Source organism: Monodelphis domestica, chromosome 2 (assembly GCF_027887165.1).
Source record: "Monodelphis domestica isolate mMonDom1 chromosome 2, mMonDom1.pri, whole genome shotgun sequence".
Classification (NCBI taxonomy): domain Eukaryota; kingdom Metazoa; phylum Chordata; class Mammalia; order Didelphimorphia; family Didelphidae; genus Monodelphis; species Monodelphis domestica.
In genome coordinates, this window is record NC_077228.1 from 343,465,004 (window position 1) to 343,488,218 (window position 23,215).

At 36.7% G+C, this 23,215-nt stretch overlaps 2 protein-coding genes across 5 annotated transcripts in view; one reads left to right on the plus strand and one right to left on the minus strand.

Annotated features, from left to right (window-relative positions):
- The window catches only part of SLC35A1 (solute carrier family 35 member A1), a 63,308-nt gene extending 45,061 nt beyond the window's left edge, over positions 1 to 18,247 (plus strand). The window contains exons 3-8 of the mRNA XM_007484306.3: positions 4,423 to 4,582; positions 4,805 to 4,957; positions 11,022 to 11,088; positions 14,494 to 14,670; positions 15,051 to 15,185; positions 17,409 to 18,247. Coding sequence (XP_007484368.1) covers positions 4,423 to 4,582; positions 4,805 to 4,957; positions 11,022 to 11,088; positions 14,494 to 14,670; positions 15,051 to 15,185; positions 17,409 to 17,536 — 820 coding nt within the window. The 3' untranslated portion in view covers positions 17,537 to 18,247. The remainder of the gene's footprint in view (positions 1 to 4,422; positions 4,583 to 4,804; positions 4,958 to 11,021; positions 11,089 to 14,493; positions 14,671 to 15,050; positions 15,186 to 17,408) is intronic.
- Positions 18,248 to 19,036: 789 nt separating this feature from the next.
- The window catches only part of RARS2 (arginyl-tRNA synthetase 2, mitochondrial), an 80,171-nt gene continuing 75,992 nt past the window's right edge, over positions 19,037 to 23,215 (minus strand). For 3 of the 4 annotated variants that reach the window (XM_056818576.1, XM_001366914.4, XM_056818577.1), the window contains 3 exons: positions 22,016 to 22,090; positions 19,650 to 19,713; positions 19,037 to 19,213 (listed from right to left, as the gene is read on the minus strand). In XM_056818576.1, coding sequence (XP_056674554.1) covers positions 19,127 to 19,213; positions 19,650 to 19,713; positions 22,016 to 22,090 — 226 coding nt within the window. In that variant the 3' untranslated portion in view covers positions 19,037 to 19,126. Of the gene's footprint in view, positions 19,214 to 19,649; positions 19,714 to 22,015; positions 22,091 to 23,215 lie in introns of those variants that run through there. The other variant, XR_008916612.1, reaches the window with a different exon arrangement.

Genomic DNA, 23,215 nt, shown 5'->3' on the forward strand with positions numbered 1-23,215 from the left:
ACATCAATATTATTGCTTACAGAACCTTGAAAAAAGATTTCCAGTCACTTAACCTTTTTAGATTTTATCTACAAAATCAGAAAGTTGGGTTAAATTTTTTGCTAAGGTCCCTTTCAGCACCAAAGTTCTATGGTTTTAAGGAATATTTTTGTATACTTTAAAGATATATTCAGGATTTTATATCCATATTTGTAATTGCTTATTGGAAATCTCTAAGTGACTTATCCAGGGACACCTTGAATTCAGTTTTTGTAAAATCATCCTTCTTTCCCCTACAAATTTTCTCCTGAATTCTTTATTTCTGTCACCATTCACCCAGTCATCTGTTCTCTAAAATTCCATGTTTTCTTTGACCCTTTATTTTCTTTCACTTTTTAATCTGTCAAGTAAGTCAACAAGTATTTGGTAGATACTGTGCCAGACATTGTGTTAAGAAGTATCAGAGACACAAAGAAAGACAACCTCTACTTTCAAAAAGCATACATTTTAAGGGAAACAACATGTAATTAACTAGGTACAGAGAAGATATATACAGCATAGAAGACAGTAATCTGAAAGGGGAAAGAATTGGGAGCCATGGGATCCACAGAAGGCCTCTATTGGAATTTTTTTTAAACCCTTATCTTCCATCTTAGAATCAATACTGTGTATTAGTTCCAAGGCAGAAGAATGGTAAGGGCTAGGCAATGGGGGTTAAGTGACTTGCCCAGGGTCACACAGTTAGGAAGTGTCTGAGGCCAGATTTGAACCTAGGACCTCCTGTCTCTAGGTCTGGCTCTCAATCCACTGAGCCACCCAGCTGCCCCTTAATACAACTTTTTGGATAATACTATGTATTTAAACATATTAGTCTGAGGAGTCTATACATTTTATCAAACTGCTAAAAAAAGTTAAGACTAGCTCTATACTGTCTCACTTGTTTATCCCATCAGCTCCAGTGCATTCAGCTCTCTCTCTCTCTCTCTCTCTCTCTCTCTCTCTCTCTCTCTCTCTCTCTCTCTCTCTCTTTCTCTCTCTCTCTCTCTCTCTCTCTCTCTCTCTATATATATATATATATATATATATATACACACACACATATTCAGATGGATATATTTGTGTGTATCTAGCCCAAGTCCCTTTAGAGCACCAGTTCTGCATCATGATAACTCCTTTTTGGTCATCTCATGTCTAAAATAGAACTTTGTCATTCCCCCATCTCTCCCCAAATTCCCCATTACTGTTTAAGGGCATCAACTTCTTGGTTACCCAGGCTTATGACTCCATTGGCTTTTCGCCACTACTTCCTCCAGATATCCAGTCCATTGTAACATCTCATCTCCACCATCACCCTATCTTATATGTCCCCCTTTATCCATTTTATACAGCCACCACCCTTGTACAGACCCTTATTATCTCTCTCACCTAGACAATTGCATTTGCCTTCTAATTGTTCTTGTTGCCTCAAGTCTCTCCAATACAGCCTGATTTTATCTATCAGCCTCCTCTTACCTCCAGAAAATGTTTATTTAGTGTTGACTACTTCTGTTTGACACTTAAAGCTCTTCAAAAACATGGCAAGTCTCTTCCATTCTAATCCTCTAATACTTTACATCTTTCTACTTTATGATGTAGCCATACTGGGTTACTTACTGTTCTTCATATAGGATACTCCATCTGCTGACCCATTCATTGCCTTTGTAGTCAGTATACACCATGCTTGGAATGTTCCCCTGAAGTTCCCTGGCTTTTTTGAAGACTCAGTTCAAATCCAGTCTTCTGTAGGAAGCCTTTGTTTACAATTGTTAACAGCAAATGTTACTCTCCTCCATGATTACTTTCCATCTATCCCAGGAGTTCTTACCCACTGTCCAAATCTTAATATCTGAACAACTCTATTTCAATATAATTATTTTTCTTTGTAATCTTATGTTTTTTTATCCATTAAAAATATTCTGAGAGGTGTGGGATCTCTGACACGAAAGAGTTAAGGATCCCTAACTTTATACATCTCATAAGTACCTAGTTATTTACATTAGAATGTGAGCTACTTGAGGAAGGGGCTGTGTTACTGTCTACCTTTGTATCCCTAACACTTAGGAAAGCACTCAATAGATGCTTGGAGGATGCCTGACTAAACTGCTCTATCTATCCATTTGCTAAATCCTGTTGATTCCAGAATGTCTTATCAAGTAGGTCCTTCTTTTCTAGTCTTACTGCCATTAGAACAGCCTCTCATTACTGCCCACAGGATTAATTTAATAGCTCCCTAACTGGTCTCCTACCTCAAGTCCATTCTATTTACTGCTGCCAACAAGTCTGTCTTCTACATAGATCTGACAATCCAGGTTTACCTCTGCTTAAAACTTATGACTTACCAAATAATGTCTGAGCATTTTACCCTGCTATTTAAAGCCCTCTATAACTCGAATCTCCTTTATCTCTCTGGATTCATTTCATACAATCTCCTCTTATATATGCTTGGCTTTAGTCAAACTAGACAATTTGGTTGGTGTCCTTTGTTTCCTCTAACAGCTTTTGCTTCATTGCCTTTAATTATGACATTACTTAGGTCTACAATGCCACCTTCCTTCTGCCCACCTTGCTTTTTGAAATTCTGTTTGTTTTCAAAGTGTAGATCAAAAGTTCACTCAACCAGGAAATGGATTTTCCCAACTCAGAAATGATCTTTCCTTCCTCTTACCTCACATAGCAGTTTATACTTTGCCCTATGGTCTTACTATATTCAATCCTGCCTTCATTGTAGTACCACAAAGTGTTTTTTTTCTTCCTTAATGTCCTAGTCTGGTGACTTATAAGGCTGCTACAGGAGAGCATAAGCCCTTGCAGGTGCTCCTGAACTAGGTATGTGGCTCCAGCACAGACTGTGTATGTTATCTGGGGACCTGTCTAACTTAAATTTACAGTATCATGACATTAAAAAGAATAAGGAATTGGGCTGGTTCTTTCAGCAGGATATCGTCAGGGGGCAGTACTTTTGTAGGATCAAATCACTTCTAAGTCTGGTCTTCAGTTTTTTATAGGCTCCAGAACTTTTAGTTTTTCTCTTTGACTGGGAGATTCTAATGGATGGATTCAAATGAATAAGATACATTGATTAATCAGAATGCTTATTAGTGACCAATGGTGGATAGTCCTTTTGAATGACAGTGCAAACTATGTAGAAGCATTTTATTTCTTGGTATGAAGGTATTTAGAAAATAAAATTAATAAGAAAAGTTTCTTCTGGAATGCTTTTCCTGAGGCTGTGGTTAAAGAATAATTTATTTTAGTATAGAAAATATTTTTCTAGTGCCTGAAATGTTTGTTAGATGCAGTATCTGAATATTGAGAAAAATTTTATTTAACTTTTTCCAAAGTTCCTATTTTTATTATTATTATTATTATAAAGCTTCCTGATAATAAGCATGTGGCAAATTATATAGCATTATGGCTTGTCTTTTATTAGTTATGTTTAAAAAGCAGGCCTGAGGCTTCTTGAGGAGATTGAGGAAATGCCATGCCCTTCTTGGCAGCACATTTATAAAACATTGCTATGTGTACAATTTCCTGGGAAGTTTTTAGATAATTAATTGAATTCATTTGAGCTGTTTATTAATTTCAACTTCATTTGGTAACATTTTCTGATGTTTTCAAATCCCTTGGGTTCATCCTCTTATTTGGAGCCTCTTGTCCCTATGCACCAAGCACATTATATTATATAATGTTTTATATATGTGTATATATATATACATTGATATGTTTAATTCATTAATGTAACCTTCATATAATGAAATAGCTTAATTCCTAACTAAATAGTGTTTATAGCAAAAACTTTTTTTTTTTAATATATTTTATTTGATCATTTCCAAGCATTATTCGTTAAAGACATAGATAATTTTCTTTTCCTCCCCCCCCCCCACCCCCCAGCAAAAACTTTTTAAAAGAGATAATTAAAAGACATTTTTAGAAAATATGGGATGTGTAACTTATTTAGTGGAAAAAATTTCAGCAGTTTAGACCATGATGCATTGGGGAATCAGAGAAGAATGGAAATTTATGTAGTTGAAACGTAAAATGATTCAAGCTCATCTTTTATAGACATCGTATACTATTCCATTTCCCTTTCATCTTAGTATTGGAGCATATTCAGAAGAGAGATGAGCCTCTGGAATTCTGTTGATGTCAAACATGATTATTATTTTTTTACATTTTTCAAAAATAAAACTTGGTATCCGTTATTCTTTTCCTTTGGTGTATTATTGGAAGCCTCATTTGTCTTCAGTGTTCCTTTTTAATCATTCTAAAATTACCTGAGTTATTAAAATCATATTTGCTAAATTATATCAGGGAACTATAATAGAGCATATAGACTATGCTTAGCATGAGGGAAGCCATCCAGATTGGATTTAATATCTTCCTTTTCTTTTTTTTTTTTTAAAGAGAAACTGGTAGTGTGGGTAGATTCAAGACTTCTTTAAAAGAAAATGTCTTAGGAAGCCCAAAGGAACTGATGAAGTTGAGTGTACCATCTCTAGTATATGCTGTTCAGAACAACATGGCTTTCTTAGCTCTTAGCAATTTGGATGCAGCAGTCTACCAGGTAAGTGGGCTTAATGAAAACAATAAAACTTTAATTATTATATCTCATACAAATTAATCCAAAATCTTTTTCTACCAAAAACTGAATATAAATTATTGTATCTCTGAATAGTTTTGCAAATATTTTCTAAAAATGAAATGAGAAAATTAAGATTTTGTGTTTTTTATTCCATTTAGAGATTTACATTAACTACCCATCCTGTGTTTTTTTTTTCTCTTCTAGGTGACCTACCAATTAAAGATCCCTTGTACTGCTTTATGTACTGTTTTAATGTTAAACCGATCACTCAGCAAATTACAGTGGATTTCAGTTTTTATGCTGTGTGCTGGAGTCACGCTTGTTCAGTGGAAACCAGCTCAAGCTACCAAAGTATTGGTAAGGAATGTCATGCATAGCAAAACTACTAATTGCAAATTGCTTAACTCCACATTTTTATAGCCTTGTTGATGAAGGCTCATTTTAGCAACTTGCATCTGCTATTATAAAAGAAAGGTGACTTTAATTTAAGATTTTTCATGACCTAAACAGCCTTTAAAAATATATATATATTTTTATTGTCATGCAAAACACACTTCCATATTGGTCATTCCAAGACGGAAGGTAAGGGTTTAAAAAAAAGAATTTGAATATTTGAATTGAATTCAGTATACAATTACAGATTTCTGGGCCAAATTAGGGAATTCATTTTAGAGGCTATGAAGGCCCATTCCAAAAGACCTGACTCCTGGTCTAAATTTAAGAGAATAAAGACAGGAGTTTGGCAAGTCACCTGCAACATTTGTAGATAGCTTAATGAATGTGGCTGAAATTCATTTGGGACTGGAAGTTTTATCTGAGGAAACTATTGCTCATATTAGGAGATTATTTGTTAGGAATTCATGCAGTGTGGTAAAAACTACCTATCTTATGAAATATACTATCCTAAATATTCCACCACCACCCCAAAATAACAAATCCTAATGTATTCTCAATATCCTATTCTCTCTAAAGTCTATGCTAAGATTAGGGTTAAAGGAAAGTGGGAGGGTAGGAAAATTCATTCAAAAACAGAGGTATTATTGAACATAGCAATAGATTCACCAATTGTAGCATTTTTCTGTAACAAACTAAATCTTCCTATCACAATGAACCATAACGATTGTACTATCAACTCTTACGAACTCTATTAACTCCTAAGTTAACTATATGTCTTTTAAACTTATAAGATATAGTATCATCCTGTCCCTAATCTATCTTGTTTCAAACTTCCCTAAGCTAATCTTTCCCTATGTGTTAATGATTAATATATTAGTATTCTTAAGCTATATTAGTAAGTTAATTCATTAGCATCATACAAATGTACATTGTCTTCCTATACACATTTTACATATGTACAACTATGATACATTTTTACATGAGTTCTGACCAGAAGTCATTCAGACAAGAATCTTTGTATATTTTTGCCTGCCTGAGTTCTGCAGAAGCTCAAATGGGTTGATCTTATGTATGAAACAACGCAAAAATATCAGTATGAATGAATGTATATGTATTAATTGTGTGTTGTTGCCTGTTTACTTACTGTCATTGAATCCTCTTCATGTTATGATTTTAATGGATATGTGAATGCATTGCCCTATATGTGATATTAACATGTATGATGAATAATGTTACGTGACCCATTATCATTATCAGTCTTTGATTTTAAAGTTCTTTTGGTGTTCTTGGTGTTGATTGAAGCAGCTATATATAGGTCCTGTAGCTTCCTCTGTGCAGCATACATATTTGCCTCTTGTCTCACCTTGATTGAAGTACTGTGTTCTCTGATGATTTTAACATACAGGATCATGCATGTAAGATTATCATGTGCGTGTATATAAGATTTATTTTCTTCATGTGTGCATGTGCATGTATGTAAGTAAATCTTCATGCATGCATATAAGTCTTATGCAATCTTCATGTATGATTGTATGCAATGAAGTTTTTACAATTTGTTGTAGATATCATATGATTTTAATATGATTTAGATGTTGAGATTTTGAATTTGGATATGATTTTGTAATTTTGTTATTTGGATATCTGGAGATGGAAACTTTTTTCTATTCTTGATTTAACCTTGATTGTTGATCCAAACAGAGATTATGATGTTTTGTGTTAGCAGAGATTCTTGTTCTATTTTAACAGAAATTTGTTTTTCTTGGTTGGAAGAGATTTATTCTTATATTAGCAGAGATTTGTTATTTGGAGCTATATTCTTGATACATAGATTCATCCTATATTTTTGTGCAGTGCATTTATTCTATTATTTCTTCTTCACTCTCGTTCTCGTTATTTTCATTTATAGGGACAATTCCAGTTGTTGCTAGGGCATTTGGCATTTCTTCAGATTCTGATATTTCTTTTGCATTTTCTTTAGGATGTTTCTCTAGATCTTCTATATTGCTGTCAATATTATGGGTATAATGTTTTATGGGCATGAAAGCACTGATCTTTTTCTGAAACGTTGATGGACGTAGGAGTAGTTAAAACCACCTCCAAAGGGCCATTCCATCTTGGTTCAGTAGATGTTTCTCTAACAAAATTTTTCACATACACTTTATCTCCAGGCTTGATATTGTGTAGTGAGAAGTCCAGTGGTGCTCTTTGGATTAACAATCCTAGCTTTCTTAATTCTTCCAACCTATTTTGTATTTCTACTAGATAGGTGTGAAGTTGGCATTCTCCTTTTAACATGGATATATAAGATGGTTTCGCTGTTCATCCATGCCACAATGTTTTTCCATATAGAATTTCAATGTGCAGATGGGGCTTTCGATAGGGAGATGTGGAAGTCTCCTCTAGGCCTAGTTCTAAGATGAAATAAAGCTAAAGGAAGAACCTCTGTCCCATCTGGGGTGCCAAAATTGTATTAGTGGGGAAAGTGAGAAGGAATCAAAGTTGCCAGCTACTTGGGGAATAAATATAAAATAATACCACTTCCTTCCTCCCCTTCCCCTAAGTTGGGTTGTTAACAAATGGAGTCAGTTTTGACTGGACTAAAAAGGTAAGTTAAATTTCCCCTCAGCCCTTCTTCTTGAAATGATGTTCTTTGAAGTTCCCCTCCTAACACATTGAATCTGATTAAAGTCTCTATTAAAGTCAAGATGGCTATTTAGGTATAAAGGGGCGAAGAGTAATGAGGACAGAGGGAAAAGGAAATCCCTTGCTATCTCCTGTACAGATCTTGGGGCTTGAACCAGGGAGTCCTCTTTAGAATAAGCTCTGAGGTTCCTTTAAGAGGAAAAAAGTCTTTATCCTAAAAGGTGTCACCAGTTGAAAGACAAGATCTTCTATGGCTCAGGCAAAAGGATTGAGAAAATGGGTATCTTCACAGCAAAGGGTAGTTCCCTTTCCTCCCAGCTCAAGAAGCAAAGAACCTTTCTGCTTTCCAACTGCTGTTTTTTTGAGCTTGGCTGAAAAGTTCCATACCATCCCCCGCTGTCAACTGGGGTTCCATTTCCTCTTCTCCTGAGATAGTCCTTCAAATTCAGTCTTTCCATTGCTTCTGGTCTTTCCCTCATACACAGCCTAAAAAACAGTTTGTACCCAGACAGCAAAGGTCAGAAGCTCTCAGATGTTACTCAAGCAACCAGGCGGGATATTTTGTTAGAGATTGGCAGTTTAGGGGACAATTCTCTAGACAACTGAATAGAAATAATGGATTTAATAATGGCTGGAGACAAAATTCTTTTGGATGGCAAAATAACAATAATAGCAGCAGCAACAACGATAATAATAGAAATAGATATTCCTCATATCAAGGACAGGGTAATTAAAATAGTTGTATAAATGCTTGTTGTCAGGGAATGCAAGATCCAGACTTGACAACTATGCAGGATTGGATAAAGTCAGGAGCTAGCTGGTTGCCAGAAGGGGGATCAGAACAAGGGTGCCTGTTCATTATGAAGGTTTACCAAGAGTTCTCCAGTGTTGGTTAAATCATTTCAAAATGGGTTTATGGTTATATGTATTGCATGTGATGAGGATAATGTAAATGAATCAGTGAATAATGTAATAAAAACAAAAAATGTAAAAAAAAATCAACAGTTCCTGTTCTATATAGCCTGTACTAGAATCCTCTCTTGGTTGTAACTAGAGATACTGGTCTATAATAGAACAAGCAGGGATCCAGGGAAAAGTCCCAAGCCCAGATGGACTCAGATCTCTCCTTACTGACAGCTTGATGTTGATTCAGGATAGTGACAGGCTCTTAAGATCTTCTTTCAGGACACACAGAATAAGGACAGCAACACAGGCAGCAATAAGGATAGGGTCAAACCCTCAGGACTCAGCAGGGTCAAACCCTCAGGACTCAGCATCCACTCCCTCCATGTTCAAATCCAGAGAGAGACAGCTCCAACAGTCTGAGTTTTTCAGCTTACCTCCTCCCTGCAGCATTCCAGATCCTTTCCCTGCTGGCCTCGTGTCTCTGTACTCTGCAAACCTTCATTTTCCTATTAAACTTACTTCTTCTTAATAACAGGATACAGACTTACTGGATCAAATGGTGTGTATAGTTTTATAGCCCTTTGGTCATAGTTTCAAATTGCCCCCCAGAATGGTTGAAACAGTTCACAACTCCACCAACAATGCATTAGTGTCCCAATTTTTCCACATTCCCCTCCAACATTTACCACTTTCCTTTATTGCTATATTGGCCAATCTGATAGGTATGAGGTGGTACCTTAGTGTAAAATAATCTTAAAGGTCAATTAAAAAACCAAAAAAGCCATTTGCTAATCTCTCCATGTTTATCATTGATATTTTTAAATCTCTATGGTTTTTCTATTACTCTTAATTAATAATCAAACCCTTTCTAATCTTTCCCACTATGTTCCTAGAAACAGGGAAAGGTAAAGACTTTTTCTATTCAGAGTTTGTCTATACTCTGATCTCATAAAATCTTACACATTCCAAAGGATCTGGGATGCAAGTGAATACTGTTAGCAGCATCCCCCACTGTGATGCACAAATGCCAAGAAGCCTAATAACTGTAGCAGCTAAATACTTTTCTGGGCCAACTTTACCCTTTTCACAGATCAACATTAAACAGTAATGTGTTTGTCCAAATTTAAATAGCTATGGGGGAGGCATGAGTCCACTGATAAAATGCATGATGGATATGAAATCAGTTTAAAACATTGAAAAGTTCTGTTGTGTATGAGACTATTAGGATTACTATGCATCTCCATATCCAATTGACTGATGCATCTTATACTTCTCAGTAACAGTTGTTTCCCAAAAGAGGTTGCCTCTGCAACAGGGAGGAAGAGTCTTGGGAAGTTTAAGAGTCAAAGACCAGTTTCATCTCTTGTCTTTTATGGTAGCTTAATTCACTAGAAACGAGTTTTGGGTGATATTTAAAGGTACAGCTAGTTGGCAACTAGAAGAAAACAACAAATCAAGTTTTCCCAGTATTTTTTAAGGAAATGACATTTGAGATAGATTTTGAAGAACTGGCTAAGATTTAGAAAGGAGCAAAGATAGTAGTCCAAGCAAGGGAAACATTGTGAATGAAGGTGCAAGGGCAAGAAATCACAAGCTTTGTTCAGGAATTCATAAGCCAGCATGGTGAAAGCATAGAAGAGTCCTTGATAGCAGACTACAATTTGTTTTTTTTTTTCCTACTGGCAGCAGGAAGCCAGTTGAGATTTTTTAAAATAAGGAATGGATATGATCAACCAGTTATCTTCCAGAAGATTAATATGGCTTCCTTGTGCAACATGAATTGAAGAGAAGCCTGGAGGATAGGAAACCAGTTAGGTTATTGTAGTATTCAGGCACAGAGTGATAAGACTAGCATTGACTTGGTAGGAGAATGGAAAATCAACATATATTTATTTCCCCTACTATATTTGAGGCATTGTACTAGACACTGTTGAGGTTGAGGGACATGTCTAATAATGTTTTATCAGAATTTTATTGTACATAGTTATATTTGGGGGGGGGACATGATTTAATGCTTGGCATATCCAAATCTTTTTCTCTAAGGCCCTACTCTGATATATCTGTATAGCGTGGAGATTCTCTAAGACTTTGCCAATAGAATGCAAGCTCTGGGAGATGCTACAAGCTGGAAAGACCTCAAGTATGGACTCAGTGGTACATTGTATGTCTGTTGTCTGATGACCAGCCTAGGTAAATTTGGAAAGGCGCCTAAATTATTGTAGGAGTATTGTCAAATGTTTTGGTACAGGGACTAACCATGTGAATGAAATTATAGACTTTTAAAGTATTGAAAGTTTATTGAAATCTATGCAACAAGCCATGTTTAATCAGATCCTGTTAGGTTATAGCATACTTTTCTTCAGTCCTAGCCTCATAAGGAGAGCATTGCCTGACAACAAAATTTTCATGCAATTAATGAACATTTGGATGGCTCAAAAATCTCTTAACTAACTTGCAGTTTTTGTTAATGTTGCAGGTTGAGCAGAATCCATTGTTAGGATTTGGTGCTATAGCTATTGCTGTGCTATGTTCAGGATTTGCAGGTAAATCTGAAAAATATTGCTTTCTTTCAGCATTAGAAGATTGAAAAACACAGTAAGTGAGGAATGTTTGTTTGTCTGGCTTTATCACAATTGCTAAGTCCCCTCTCCTTCCCCCCCCCCCCCAATTATTACTGTCTGACTTTCTCATAGAGGATATCTCATTAAAGTTTTAAGATGCAAGCATAAAAATTCATTTTTTATCCCCTTACCTTTAGGAAATGCATATAGTAATGGCTTAAACTCAAGGTAGGCTTCATCCTTTACTTGTATTCTAAGGATAATATAGTAATGCTACACTTATCAGGTAAACAGTTCTAGCCACCCCAGCCTTCCTCAATACAACTGAAATCCTGAAAAATAAATGAAAAAGATCTGAGTAGCAAAAGGAAGTAGCAAGAAGTAGCCTCAAAACCAGAGGACTCTGGCCCTTAAGAAAGATGTTAAAAAAAAAGAGAGAGAAAGAAATGGATGTGGCAGCCTGTAGGCCATAACCTATTGGCTGAGAATTTCATGCAACTAAGATGGATCCATCTGCCTTGTCCTGGCCATCTACAAAACTTATCTTTCTCTTCTCCCACCCAGCCCCCTTCCTCTTCCACTCTTTAGTATTTCTGTGAACGTACCGCCATCCTAACGGTCTCCCCGGCCTGCGGTCTTGGGTTATCCTGTCGCTGTCCCTCACCCACATCTCCAGATCAGTGTCCACACCACGCTGTTTCTCCTTGCCATCTCACATCTGTCCACCCTTTTCCCCACTCATAGCCACTGCCTTAGTTCAGGCCCTTATTTGCCAAGCGTCCTAAAGGTCCTCCCTGCCCCAAGCCTCTCACGTGCCACTCCTTTCTGGGAGTTAGGAACTCCTGTGTATATCTGTATTTATTAACTTGACATCGATGCCATCTGTGTTTATGGTGCTTGTCTCTCATATCAACATGTATTCTGTGTGCTAGTAATTGTTTCATTCTTTGTCCTCGTACCCTTAGAGCCTAGCATTTTGTTCGGCACACAGAAGGTGCTTTAATACGTTTTGACTGATGTTTGTTCTACATTTAAATATAACATTTTTTAAAAAAGTAAAATAAATGCCCCAATTTAAGACTTGTGATTTTATAGAAAAAGCTGAGAACTGTGAAGCAGGTATGATAGCACCATTACGTGGATTCAGAACTGGTTGAATGGCTGCTTTGATGTTACCTTTTGAAGGTCTCCTGTGGAATACCTCAGCTAGGAAGGAAACCTCAGATACTAAATGATAGCATTCAAAGTTATTGACAACTTAAATAAAACATTGGACCACATCAAGAAAGGTAACATTTAGTAGAGATAAATATGAATTATTATACAAGGGTTCAAATAATCAAAGAACAGAATGGGAGAGGCATGGCTGGACAGCGATACCTCTCTAACCGATAGAGCAGTTTTACCAGAGTGCAAATAAAAATGGTGTTCCCCTGCAGCCAATGAAGTTAATGTATCCTTAGGCCATTTTAGCTGCCATCGAGGCACAGATTCTAGAAATAAAGCGTTTCTGCTGTTCTCACCGCATATTTGGAGTATCTGGTTCCGTGGTGGGTCACGTTTTTATAAGGATGCTGCTAAGATGGAGTGCCCAGAGGGCAGAGGATTTCAGGGTTGTGCCATGTGGGCATTAGTGGAAGGAGCTGGGGCTGTTTAGCCCACAGGAGAGAAGACTCAAGGGTAGATCACAGCCATGCTGAAGTCTGTGAAGGGCGGCTTCTTGCAAGAGGGATTAGTGTTGTCCTCTCTGAGGTTGGGGGCAGAAAGAGGCAAGAGGCAAATGTAAGCTGACGTAGAAACTTCCTAGCAACTGCAGCTTTGAAAAGTGGAATAGATTGGCTGGGGATAGAGTTGTTTTGCTCACACCATAGGCCAGCAGACAGTCTAAATGACCACTTGCCATCGGATATAGATTGGGGACTAGATGGTCACAGAGTTTCCTTTCAATTTTGAATTTCTGTCGGGACAGCTAGATTGCTCAGTGGGTATATAGAAGGCCTGGGTTCAAATTTGTCTCCAGACACATCTCAACTGGGTGACCCTGGGCAAGTCACTTAACCCCCATTGCCTAGCCCTTACCACTCTTCTGCCTTGGAAGCAATACACAATAAGAAACTTAAAATGACAAAACATGTATAGCATTTTATAAGTATTAAGGAATGAGTTACAATTAAATGAAAAAAACTTAAGCTTTAAATTCTAGTTTAGTTATATCATTTATACTGTAAACAATCAAAATATGATTTAGGATTAGTTTGCAAATTTCATTTATTAGATTGGTCTTATTAGGAAATGACTCACTGTTTTTTATGGTTTTCCAGCTGACAGCAGTAAAACTTTCATTGTCTTAAAATGGGCCAGAGAACCTAATGTGAACCAACCTTGCTATATTAAAGGCATTTTGCCCTTAGAAGATAATAAACATAAAAACTTTTTGTCCCCTTTTTAAAATGTATAATTGAGGCAGCTAAGTGGCTTGGTGGCTAAAAAGCCAGGCCTGAAGACAAAAGGTCCTGGGTTCAAATGTGGCCTCACAATTTACAGCTATGTGGCCCTGGGCAAGTCACTTAACTCCAGTCACCTAGCCTTTACCGCTCTTCTGCCTTGGAACCAATATTTGGTATCAATTCTAAGTCAGAACATAGGAGTTTAAAAAATAATAAAATGTACAGTCAAGGCTAAGTTTTATATAAAGCTTTAGGAAATCCATGTCACAAGTTACTGTGTATATGTATTAATAATAACAGGAAGGCAGCTAGGGAGTGGATAGAGTTCGTTACTTGAAGTTAGGAAGAATTTCAGATACTTATAGCTGTGTGTGACTCCGAGCAGATTACTTAACCTATCCCTCCCTTATCTGTGGAAAAAAGATAACAACATCTACTTCATTGGATTGTTGTGAAGATTGAAGGAGATACTGTGTAAAAGCACTGTCTATGAAGATGGCAGAGGCTACTATCATTATTGTTATTATAACAAACGCCAAACACCCAGGCAGCTCATATTTTATTGGAGATTTTAATAAGCCAGTTCTGGAAAAGTTGTGACCCCACAGAATCAGTGGTGTTCAACCTGAATAGATCTGAGACCGTGACATTTTACATAAGGAGGCACTATGGGCCCCGGCCCGACTTAAGTTTTAAAATGTGGTATTATCTGTTTTATTATGTTCTTATTTATCTCCACAAGCATTCCCCAATCACACTTTAATCTGACTTGGGCTGCACGTGGGACCTGTGCTGTAGATAAATATGCATCACTTAAGTGATGGCAGTAAAGAGGCAGTTTAATTATTTGAAACTATTAGTGTCAGTTAATTATTTTTTTCTCTTGGATTTGTCTTTAATGGTATTTACGGTTTGTTATTTATATGCCTTTTTCCCCCAGGAGTATATTTTGAAAAAGTTTTAAAGAGTTCTGATACTTCCTTATGGGTGAGAAATATCCAGATGTATTTATCTGGGATTGTAGTGACGCTCGCTGCTGTCTACATGTCAGATGGAGCAGAAGTTATAGAAAAGGGATTTTTTCATGGCTATACATACTACGTCTGGTTTGTGATCTGTAAGTATCTCCGCAGTTGGTTTACTTTGCTAAGAATCCATTTTGAGATGTCGCAGTATTTTGAAATGACTCTTTCACTCCTGTGTACATCAGAGAACAGAATGTTGACTTGATTGACTTGCTTTAGTGGTGTAGCTGTCTCAAAGTTAGTTCCTCCATGGTGAAAACTTATTAGAGGGAAACTCTTTGTATAGTTGAGAGTTGGTTGCGTCACAACCCCTTGGCCATTGAAGAGGAAACCTTATTATGAAGAAATGATGAGTGTTCACTGGCATTTATTTGCCAGAGGCTCCCTAAAATTGGAAAGTGAAGTTCCTCTGAAAATTCACCTCAACAGCATTTTTTGCTTAGTGACTCTCTTATTTCTGTTTCTACCGCAGTGCTTGCCAGTGTTGGAGGACTTTATACTTCTATTGTGGTCAAATACACAGATAATATCATGAAAGGGTTTTCTGCAGCAGCAGCCATTGTCCTTTCTACTATTGCTTCAGTCATCCTGTTTGGATTACAGATAAGTATGTCCTAAGAGCTCCTGATGCTTTCCCACATGCAATTTTAAGATTAGCCGTTTGCTGCTATTAACAATTGAGAAGAGGATGGGGTGCGCAGGTAGATGTTTTGGAGAATGCTCCTGTGGTGTCAAATGCAGTGCTCACCTAGAAGCAATAAAAAGTGTGGGCTAGCTCCACTCTGCAACACGCACAGCTTCCAAGAGCTTTCTGTTGCCAAGTTTAGCTGTCTTTGCCTTCCTTTCTATCCCTGAGCAAGACACTGCAACAAATAGAGTGAATGGAGCAGAAGGATCCCTAGACTTGGAGCGGGAAATATGAATTCAGATCCTGGTTCTGCTCTGTGTGCCACAGACAAATCATTTCCCCTCTCTGGATCTTCTTGGCTTCCTCAGTTATAAAATGAGAGCTCTTAGACTAGGCTTTTAATTATTGCTAGTGTAGTGATGATCAAAGCTAAAGTAGTCATAAGGAAATGTTTTTTGCAATGTATAATGTAATAAGAATACTTTCATTTGAATCAATTGAGAAAAGTCAAAAAGTATTTTCCTCATCTTATCTGAATCTTGTTTTCTTTAAATGTCTAATAAGCACAAACCAAATTATAATTTTTTCTTTTAAACACTTAGATATCTGTGTGTGTGTGTGTGTGTGTGTATATATATATATATTCTTTATATGTCTATGACATAAACTTAGATAATATAGATGCACACACATACACATACATATAAAACACACAATTCATCACTATCAGGCATTTTGTCACTTCTACCATGGTTTTTTTGTAGTCCACAGCCAGGATTAAAATAGCTTTTGAATTAAACAATAGCTTTTACAAAAGCCTTTTATATGTTTTGATTAATCCAATAACTGAATAGTTCATAAAATCCCATGGTAAGGCCAAGGGAATTGACATTAACATACCAGATGGTTCTTGTTATTGATAAAATTCCAGATTAATTTATAGAAAAGACCCCATATTATAGGCACCCTGAATAAAGCTTTATAGAGGCTAATTGTTATTTTCACAAATTGAGTATTAGTAGATCTTTGATTTCACTGGCATAGGGACTTCCTGATGAAGAAATGTCCACTGCTCATGAAGAGAAGTAGCTTTTCTGAAACTTCTGACCCTGACTGCTTAGGACCTAGAAGTTAATAATTTGTCCAAGTGACCACTGACAGTCTATGTCAGTGAGGAGTTGAACCTGGGTCTCATTGACCCTGAGATAACATGTGAGGTCCTTGCTGCCCTCTCAGTATTGTGAGAGCGCTTTCTCTCTCTCTCACCCTCCAGCTCCCCTCAACTTGGTTTTAATCATAGTCACCTTTTAACTTCATGACAAAGGAAGGTAGATAAAATCAGGTTATGTAGTAGTAACAATTCTTTGTCCCTGGTACTTGTTAAGACTTGGATAGGATATTGTATGAAACACCTAACAGGGATAGCCTTTGCTTATATTCCCCACTTAGATAAGTTTAGAAGTCAACAGAACATCAATCAAGCATTTTCTTTCCAACTTTATTCACTGGATGGGTAACAGTTTTGAAGTGAAGTCAGGAGTTAAGGTAAAACTGGAATTTTACAATAAGTCTTCGGAATGCTACTATTGCCCATCACTTTTGACATTTGCTGGGGTTTAACAATTCTGTCTTGACAACTGATGATTCAGTTTATTCCTCAGAATCCCAGTTTAAGATGGAAAAGACTAAACTAATAGAAGTCCTCACTACAACCCCCTATACCAAGTCAAACAGCTAGTGGAAGTAATTTCTCCAACATAATATGAAGATGCAATTAGTGCAGAGTGTGGTGCCTAAATATGTGGAAGATCTTGTGATTCTGTCAGTGTAGTCAGGTAGTTCCATTAGCCTTTGGAGAAATGGTCCTAGAAGTCGCCTGTGGCACACAGAAGTTAAGTGACTTGCTTAAAATCACATAGTGAGTATCAAGGCACAACTCTATGAAGCTCCCTTTATTTGTGGTGTGGTACCAGAATCAAAACGCAATGTTCACAGAAAATTGCTAGGCAATGATTGTTTCTAGTGTGATTGGGCTGATGGTGGACAAATGGCTGTTTGAAAGTAGTAAGTTATTAAAACCAGATTAAAATTTCTTGTCTGTCTACTTTAAAAGCTGGAAAGGACACGAGGCTTTTAAAAATGTTAAATGATAAAAAGTGAATCGGGAAATATTGGTTATAAAATTGTTCTGTTTTCTTTCAGCACTCAACTTTGCTTTGGGTACCCTTCTTGTGTGTATTTCAATATATCTTTATGGATTACCCAGAGAAGACACGACAGTGGTCCAAGGGGAAGAAACCACTTCAAAAGAGAGACTCATTCACATGTGATGTTGTTTCTAAGATTAAAACATTTATATATAAACAACAAACAACCCAAAAAACTACAGCCTTAAGCTAATCCTAGAAGGTAGCTTTAACAAAACAAAAAATTTGAATGTATGGCATGAGAAATTAATTCTACTTAGTCAAGGAATGTGTTGCCAACATGGAAAGGGACTCACTTTGTATAATTTTAGGAAAACAGGAATTATTGTATATAATGTACATAAAAAAGTCTTAGTGCTTTAAAAAAATAATGTGGGATGTGGTTCTAGATGATTGATATTTTAAAGTGCCAAAGTTTTTTTTTGCACTAATGGGACTTGGTCAAGTACTAGTGGAAGAGAAAGTCCCTCTCCACCTTGCAATGCATGTAATCTTACTCCAACTGAGGCTTAGGCCTCCTTCAAAGAGGATGCAGAAGCAGGATGGGTCAATTCAGAGACAGACTGAACATGTTATTTCTTCTTGGACTAAATCTACTTCATGACTAATTATATTTAGGTGGTGACTTAGTGCTTCTTTAGCACTGTATCTGTGCCATTATTAATCTCAAATCCAGTTTTTCTTCATAAAACTTTTTATGTCACTTTTGTACTCTTTTATAAAACAATCAGCTGTTGGATTCATCAAGAGTAATTTGTGAAACCAGTGTTTTTTTTTTTTAATCTCCATAATGTTCATGGGGAATTCAGCAATAAATCTAATTTATTTACATAATCCTTTTGCCTAATCTTAATAATTGTAGGAATATCTCCCATTAAGGTTATGTAAGAAAAAACATTGTCATTATTATACACTGTGCATTTTTCTTCCTGAGCTGGCTTTGGTGTTCACTTTGCCAGTTGTTCTCAACATACTTGTTTCTAAACTAGGCTGACAGACATTTAATATTGAGAGAGAAAGTATAGCAGAATCTATAAGCAGAAATTGGATAAAACACAAATTTTGTTTCATGTGAAGCTATCTGACCAAAAAGATGCTTGTGTCTGAGCTACCTGAATTACTGTTTCTCACTTTTTCCTGTCCACCATTTAACTGTTAAAGAGATTGTAGAAAAGCACAAAATTGATCCCAGACTATATATATAGGCACATATACAATTTTGAAATTGAAATTTAGACTAGAGACGAAGTCTATAGGTAGAGAGGGTCTATATTTAAATGGATAAAAAGTCTTAGCCCAATTTCATATATGTATGTGTTGTCAAATGTCAGTTTTCTTGCTGCCTAGATCCAAGGAATGAATGACACTTGCTATGTGTCTAAAGCACTGTGCTATGCGCTGAGTATACAAAAAGTAGAAATAGTTCAATGTCCTTTTGGGTAGAAACAATGCTTAATAGGAAAGTTTCCGCTGGGAACAGCTCAGTTAGATGGAAAGGTCCCATGGTCCTTGTTATGCAGTGGAAAAAGTTAAGCAATTATTTTCTTTTGCTAAAGAAAAAATTTTTTGAGGGAATGAGATATAAGTAGGAATGCTTAAACATAAATCAGACACAGATATGGATTCTGGCATTGATAAAATTTTATATTAAATTCCCTTTCATTTTCAACTGTAAAGCAAATGACTGGGATTCCATTGTTTTTTCTTTACAAATTACATCCTAGATACAGGTGTGATTCCAAGAAGTTTCATTCCATTGGCTAGGACAGAACGGACAGCTTTAAAAAGATGAAGTCTGGCCTATAAAACAAAAATCAAAGTATCAGTAGTTGTTTCTCCTCTAGATAGATTACTGGCAATTTTACTTGGCTAAGATATTTTGTTAAACAAAAAAGATGATTTAGTACAACCTTAAAAAAAATAAGGTGCTCAAATTCCAACACAAATATCAATATAAAAATAGCCCTGTTGTAATATTGCTATTCCTGAACTATGAGATCCTTGGAAGATGTTTCCCAACATATGGAATAAAAACTGCTTTACAAGCACAGACATTATTAAATTGTCTAAAAATCAGAGCGATAAAGGAAAACTATATGGGCAGAATTATCTTAGAAAATCTGTATGGTATTTTAAAGATCAGAATCTTTCCATTATATTATATAGTTCCATTACATTAACTAGGCATAATGTAGGAAAACAACCAGTAAACCTAAATGATAAAACGGTAACAAACCTCAGCTACTTCAGGGAGTCTGCCTTTTATTTGGAGTGTTTTGTGAGCCACAGCTGTAAGATGACTGAAACAGGAAGAGAGAAAGGGTAGTTATATGGAGCATTTCAATGAATAATAATGTTGGAAACAACCTTATCAGGCTATAGAACATTTTTGAAATGTAACAATAGAATCCATAATTGCTACCATCCCTATAAACGGGGAATTTTAGAGTGAAACTGAGGAATTATAGAATTATATTTACTTTTGTACAAAAAATGATCCCACATAATTTTCAAACAGAAAAATGAATAGCAAAGACTTTTTTTCACTTTGCACAGGAAAGCGTGAGAAATTGATGTAACCTACTGAGGCTGCTGAATCTAATTTTTTGGGAAGAGGAAACTGGTCAAGAAATTAAATGACTTACCAAGGCTATACAGCTTTGACAGAACTAGAACTAGACACTGTGTCCTCTCACTTCCAGCCCAGTGTTCTTCCTTCCACAGTATGAAAAGTCAACAAGTTCTTTTTTTTTTTTTAAGAATAAGGTACTACTTTTTCTTTGTTCAGGTATCCCTCTTCTCTCACAGAAATTTAAAATATGGAGCAACTAGCTGTGTTACTACCTAAATGGGTAAAATAACTATTCAAATTTATTTGTTTGTTGTTGAACAGTTTATCTGTTATCATTTAGTTCTCACTCAGTCCACTTAAAAGAGCAAGCTACTTTTCCCTCCCATAGTCCACTCTTCTCACTTCCTAAGACACCAGAAACAACACATTGGTTTCCCCCATATTCTTTGGTAAGGAATACCATCAAGCAGAAGATTATACCAAGACTTATGATTTTGTAAATCATCCTAAATAGTTAATTTTAAAAAATCCACTTAGCCTTGCTCATAACTGTTATGCTTTGCACAAATCCCTAGATTACAGATGTGAGATTTTTATTACTAAATGGGGCTTTTAAAAGTCAATTGAAACAAGAGGAAAGAACAAGAAATATAGCCATATAACTAAGAGATGGATGAAAATAATTTCCTTTTTCTTTTCTCTTCTGTGATCTTGCTTTTCTTAGAAGGAATAATTGTTTTCCAGAAGATTGGACACTTTTTGGTTCCAAATCTGTTGAAGATTTTATAGCATTCTAGGTGATTTTAGTAGAATGCTAAGGAAATACATTATCACTTCTAATTCCCTTTTATGATTTTCAGAATACCTTCCAATAATAGCTAAGCTAAAGGGCTTATTTGCTAAAGAATTTTGGCTGAAAGAACCATGGCAAAACTAGAATTTGGCTTAAGAAAACATCTTCAACCTGAGTCTCCTCAAAGAGAGTGGCATGTAGAGTAAAAGTAAGAACTCAGTGGGCATGATGGGCCTGAGGTTTTTCTAAGACTATATTCTATATTTCTTTCTTTTTTTTTTAAAACCCTTACCTTCCATCTTAGAATCAATACTGTATATTGGTTGCAAGGCAGAAGAGCGGTAAGGGTTAGGTAATGGGGGTTAAGTCACTTGTCCAGGATCACACAGTGTAATATTTATTGGGAAAGGAAATGGGGGGATTGGGAATAATGGGAGATTTGTATGGGGTATGGAGGAGTTAAGGGGAGAGAGGGTATATTGCTTGGTGAGGCAAGGGAGGGAGATTCCCCCTGCTGAGAGGAAACAGCAGGGGTCCAATAAGGACTGTTGTCCTGGAATGACTGAACTGAAGTTCAGCTCCCTCTATGACCAGAAAAGATAGTCCACTTATCTGACTGCAAATTCAAATAATATAAAGTTTAATAACCAGTTGGGATTGGAGTTTTTCCTCAGCTTCAGAGTTGAGGCCAGGCCCAGAGGCTGGCGTAGGGATTCTCCTACTCCCGTCTACTCTATTATCAGTCCTGCTTTGCCTAATTCAGAATCTTAGCAGTAGATAGAAAGCAAACAAGAACAGGTCTAACCTTCAGAAGCCTGTGTCTTTGGGCTGAACTAAGAAGAGCATGCCACTCCAGACTGGGCTGAACAAGCTCCTCTCTCCTCCAACACCAGGAAGCAAGCCCTACCTGGCAGCAAGGAAGTGCTAGTCACAAGACCCAACTGCTACTCCCAGATGCCCCTTCCCCCACCTACTATTAGTCTAGTTTCCTTTCTACAACAGCTAAGAAGTGTCTGAGGTCACATTTGAACCTAGGACCTCCCATCTCTAGGCCTTGCTCTCAATCCATTAAGCCACCCAGCTTCCCCCTATATTCTATATTTCTAAGACTATATGTAATCTAAGATTCTGTCAGCTAGCCACTAGAAGCAAGACTAGACCTACCCAAACACCATGGTCTTATTACTTGAAGTAGTTCTCTGGGGCTCACATCTGTGTTAAAAGTGAATCATCTTACCTCAGTGTTATAAGGTAGCTGACAATATGCCTGGGTTGAAGGTCCTGAGAAGATTTAAAAAGCACTTCGTCATACCTAAAGAAAGACAAAAACAATATAGGTTCAAGGAATGACCGCTGCCATTCTGTAAGACCTATTTTAGCCCTCAGCCATGGCGTTTTTTGGGAGCTATCACACTGAGGTAAGAAATTTCAATGGAAATACTGACAAATGCTCCAGTTAAATATCAGCTTGTTGACCGTACATATCCCACACTTCAGAGCTCAGGAGAGAAGTTCAGATCATGAACAATGGCCCCTTCATTCTTTGTGTAGATACAAACCCTGTTATGATCTCATGGCCACTTGTGCAAGTGATGGCTTGTGTTCTGCAAAGGTTGTTAGCCTATGTTAGGATAGAGCTTTAATTCTGATGACAGAAGTCTATGGGGAGAGTTCAATTCTTTTCTCCTCTTCATTTTCTCTCTCTTTTGCCTCATAAACCAAATACAATGTTCAAAGCTCCAAAAGTATAGATCTAGAAATGAGTGCAACAGATAACACTTTGGTTCCTAACAATTACAGTGTTCCACTGGAACCACTGTGAAGTGACGTAAACTATCCAGTGACTTTCAGAGAAGAGATGCTGGCTCTACAATAAAGAAGAAAGCTGGAGAGCCATTCTGGAGCACTGCACCTTTGTGCTAACCTGCTAGAAATTATGCTGGACACTAAGATTTGGAATATCACCTTTGTACTATCAATTATAAGGCATCTCCTGTAATAACTAACCATTTGGATACACAGTAGTGTCCAGGGGCATAGCTGCCTTTTCTCTTTCCTAATGTAGTTTGCTTATCTACCACAGAAACATTCATTTGGAGAGATAGTGGGAGAAAACTTGATTAATCCTTTTAATTTTTAGGGGGAAAACCCCATGAAGCACAGAAACTGTACTGCTAGATCTCCTGATCTAAGCTAATGAGGAATCTTGAAACAATCAATTAGAAATTTAGCTGCATAGAGACTTAGCATTATGCCAAAAAGTCAGTTTATAGGCTTTGACAAAGCAGTATTTTTTTTACCTGGGTAAAAATCCATTGCTCAAGTTCAGGGAATATCATCTATTCTGTCAACAAGAGAACTAAGGGAGGCCCTTTGCTCACCCAAATGCTGTTATGCTCTGCATATATGAAAATACTTCTAATGACCTCTGTCCTAA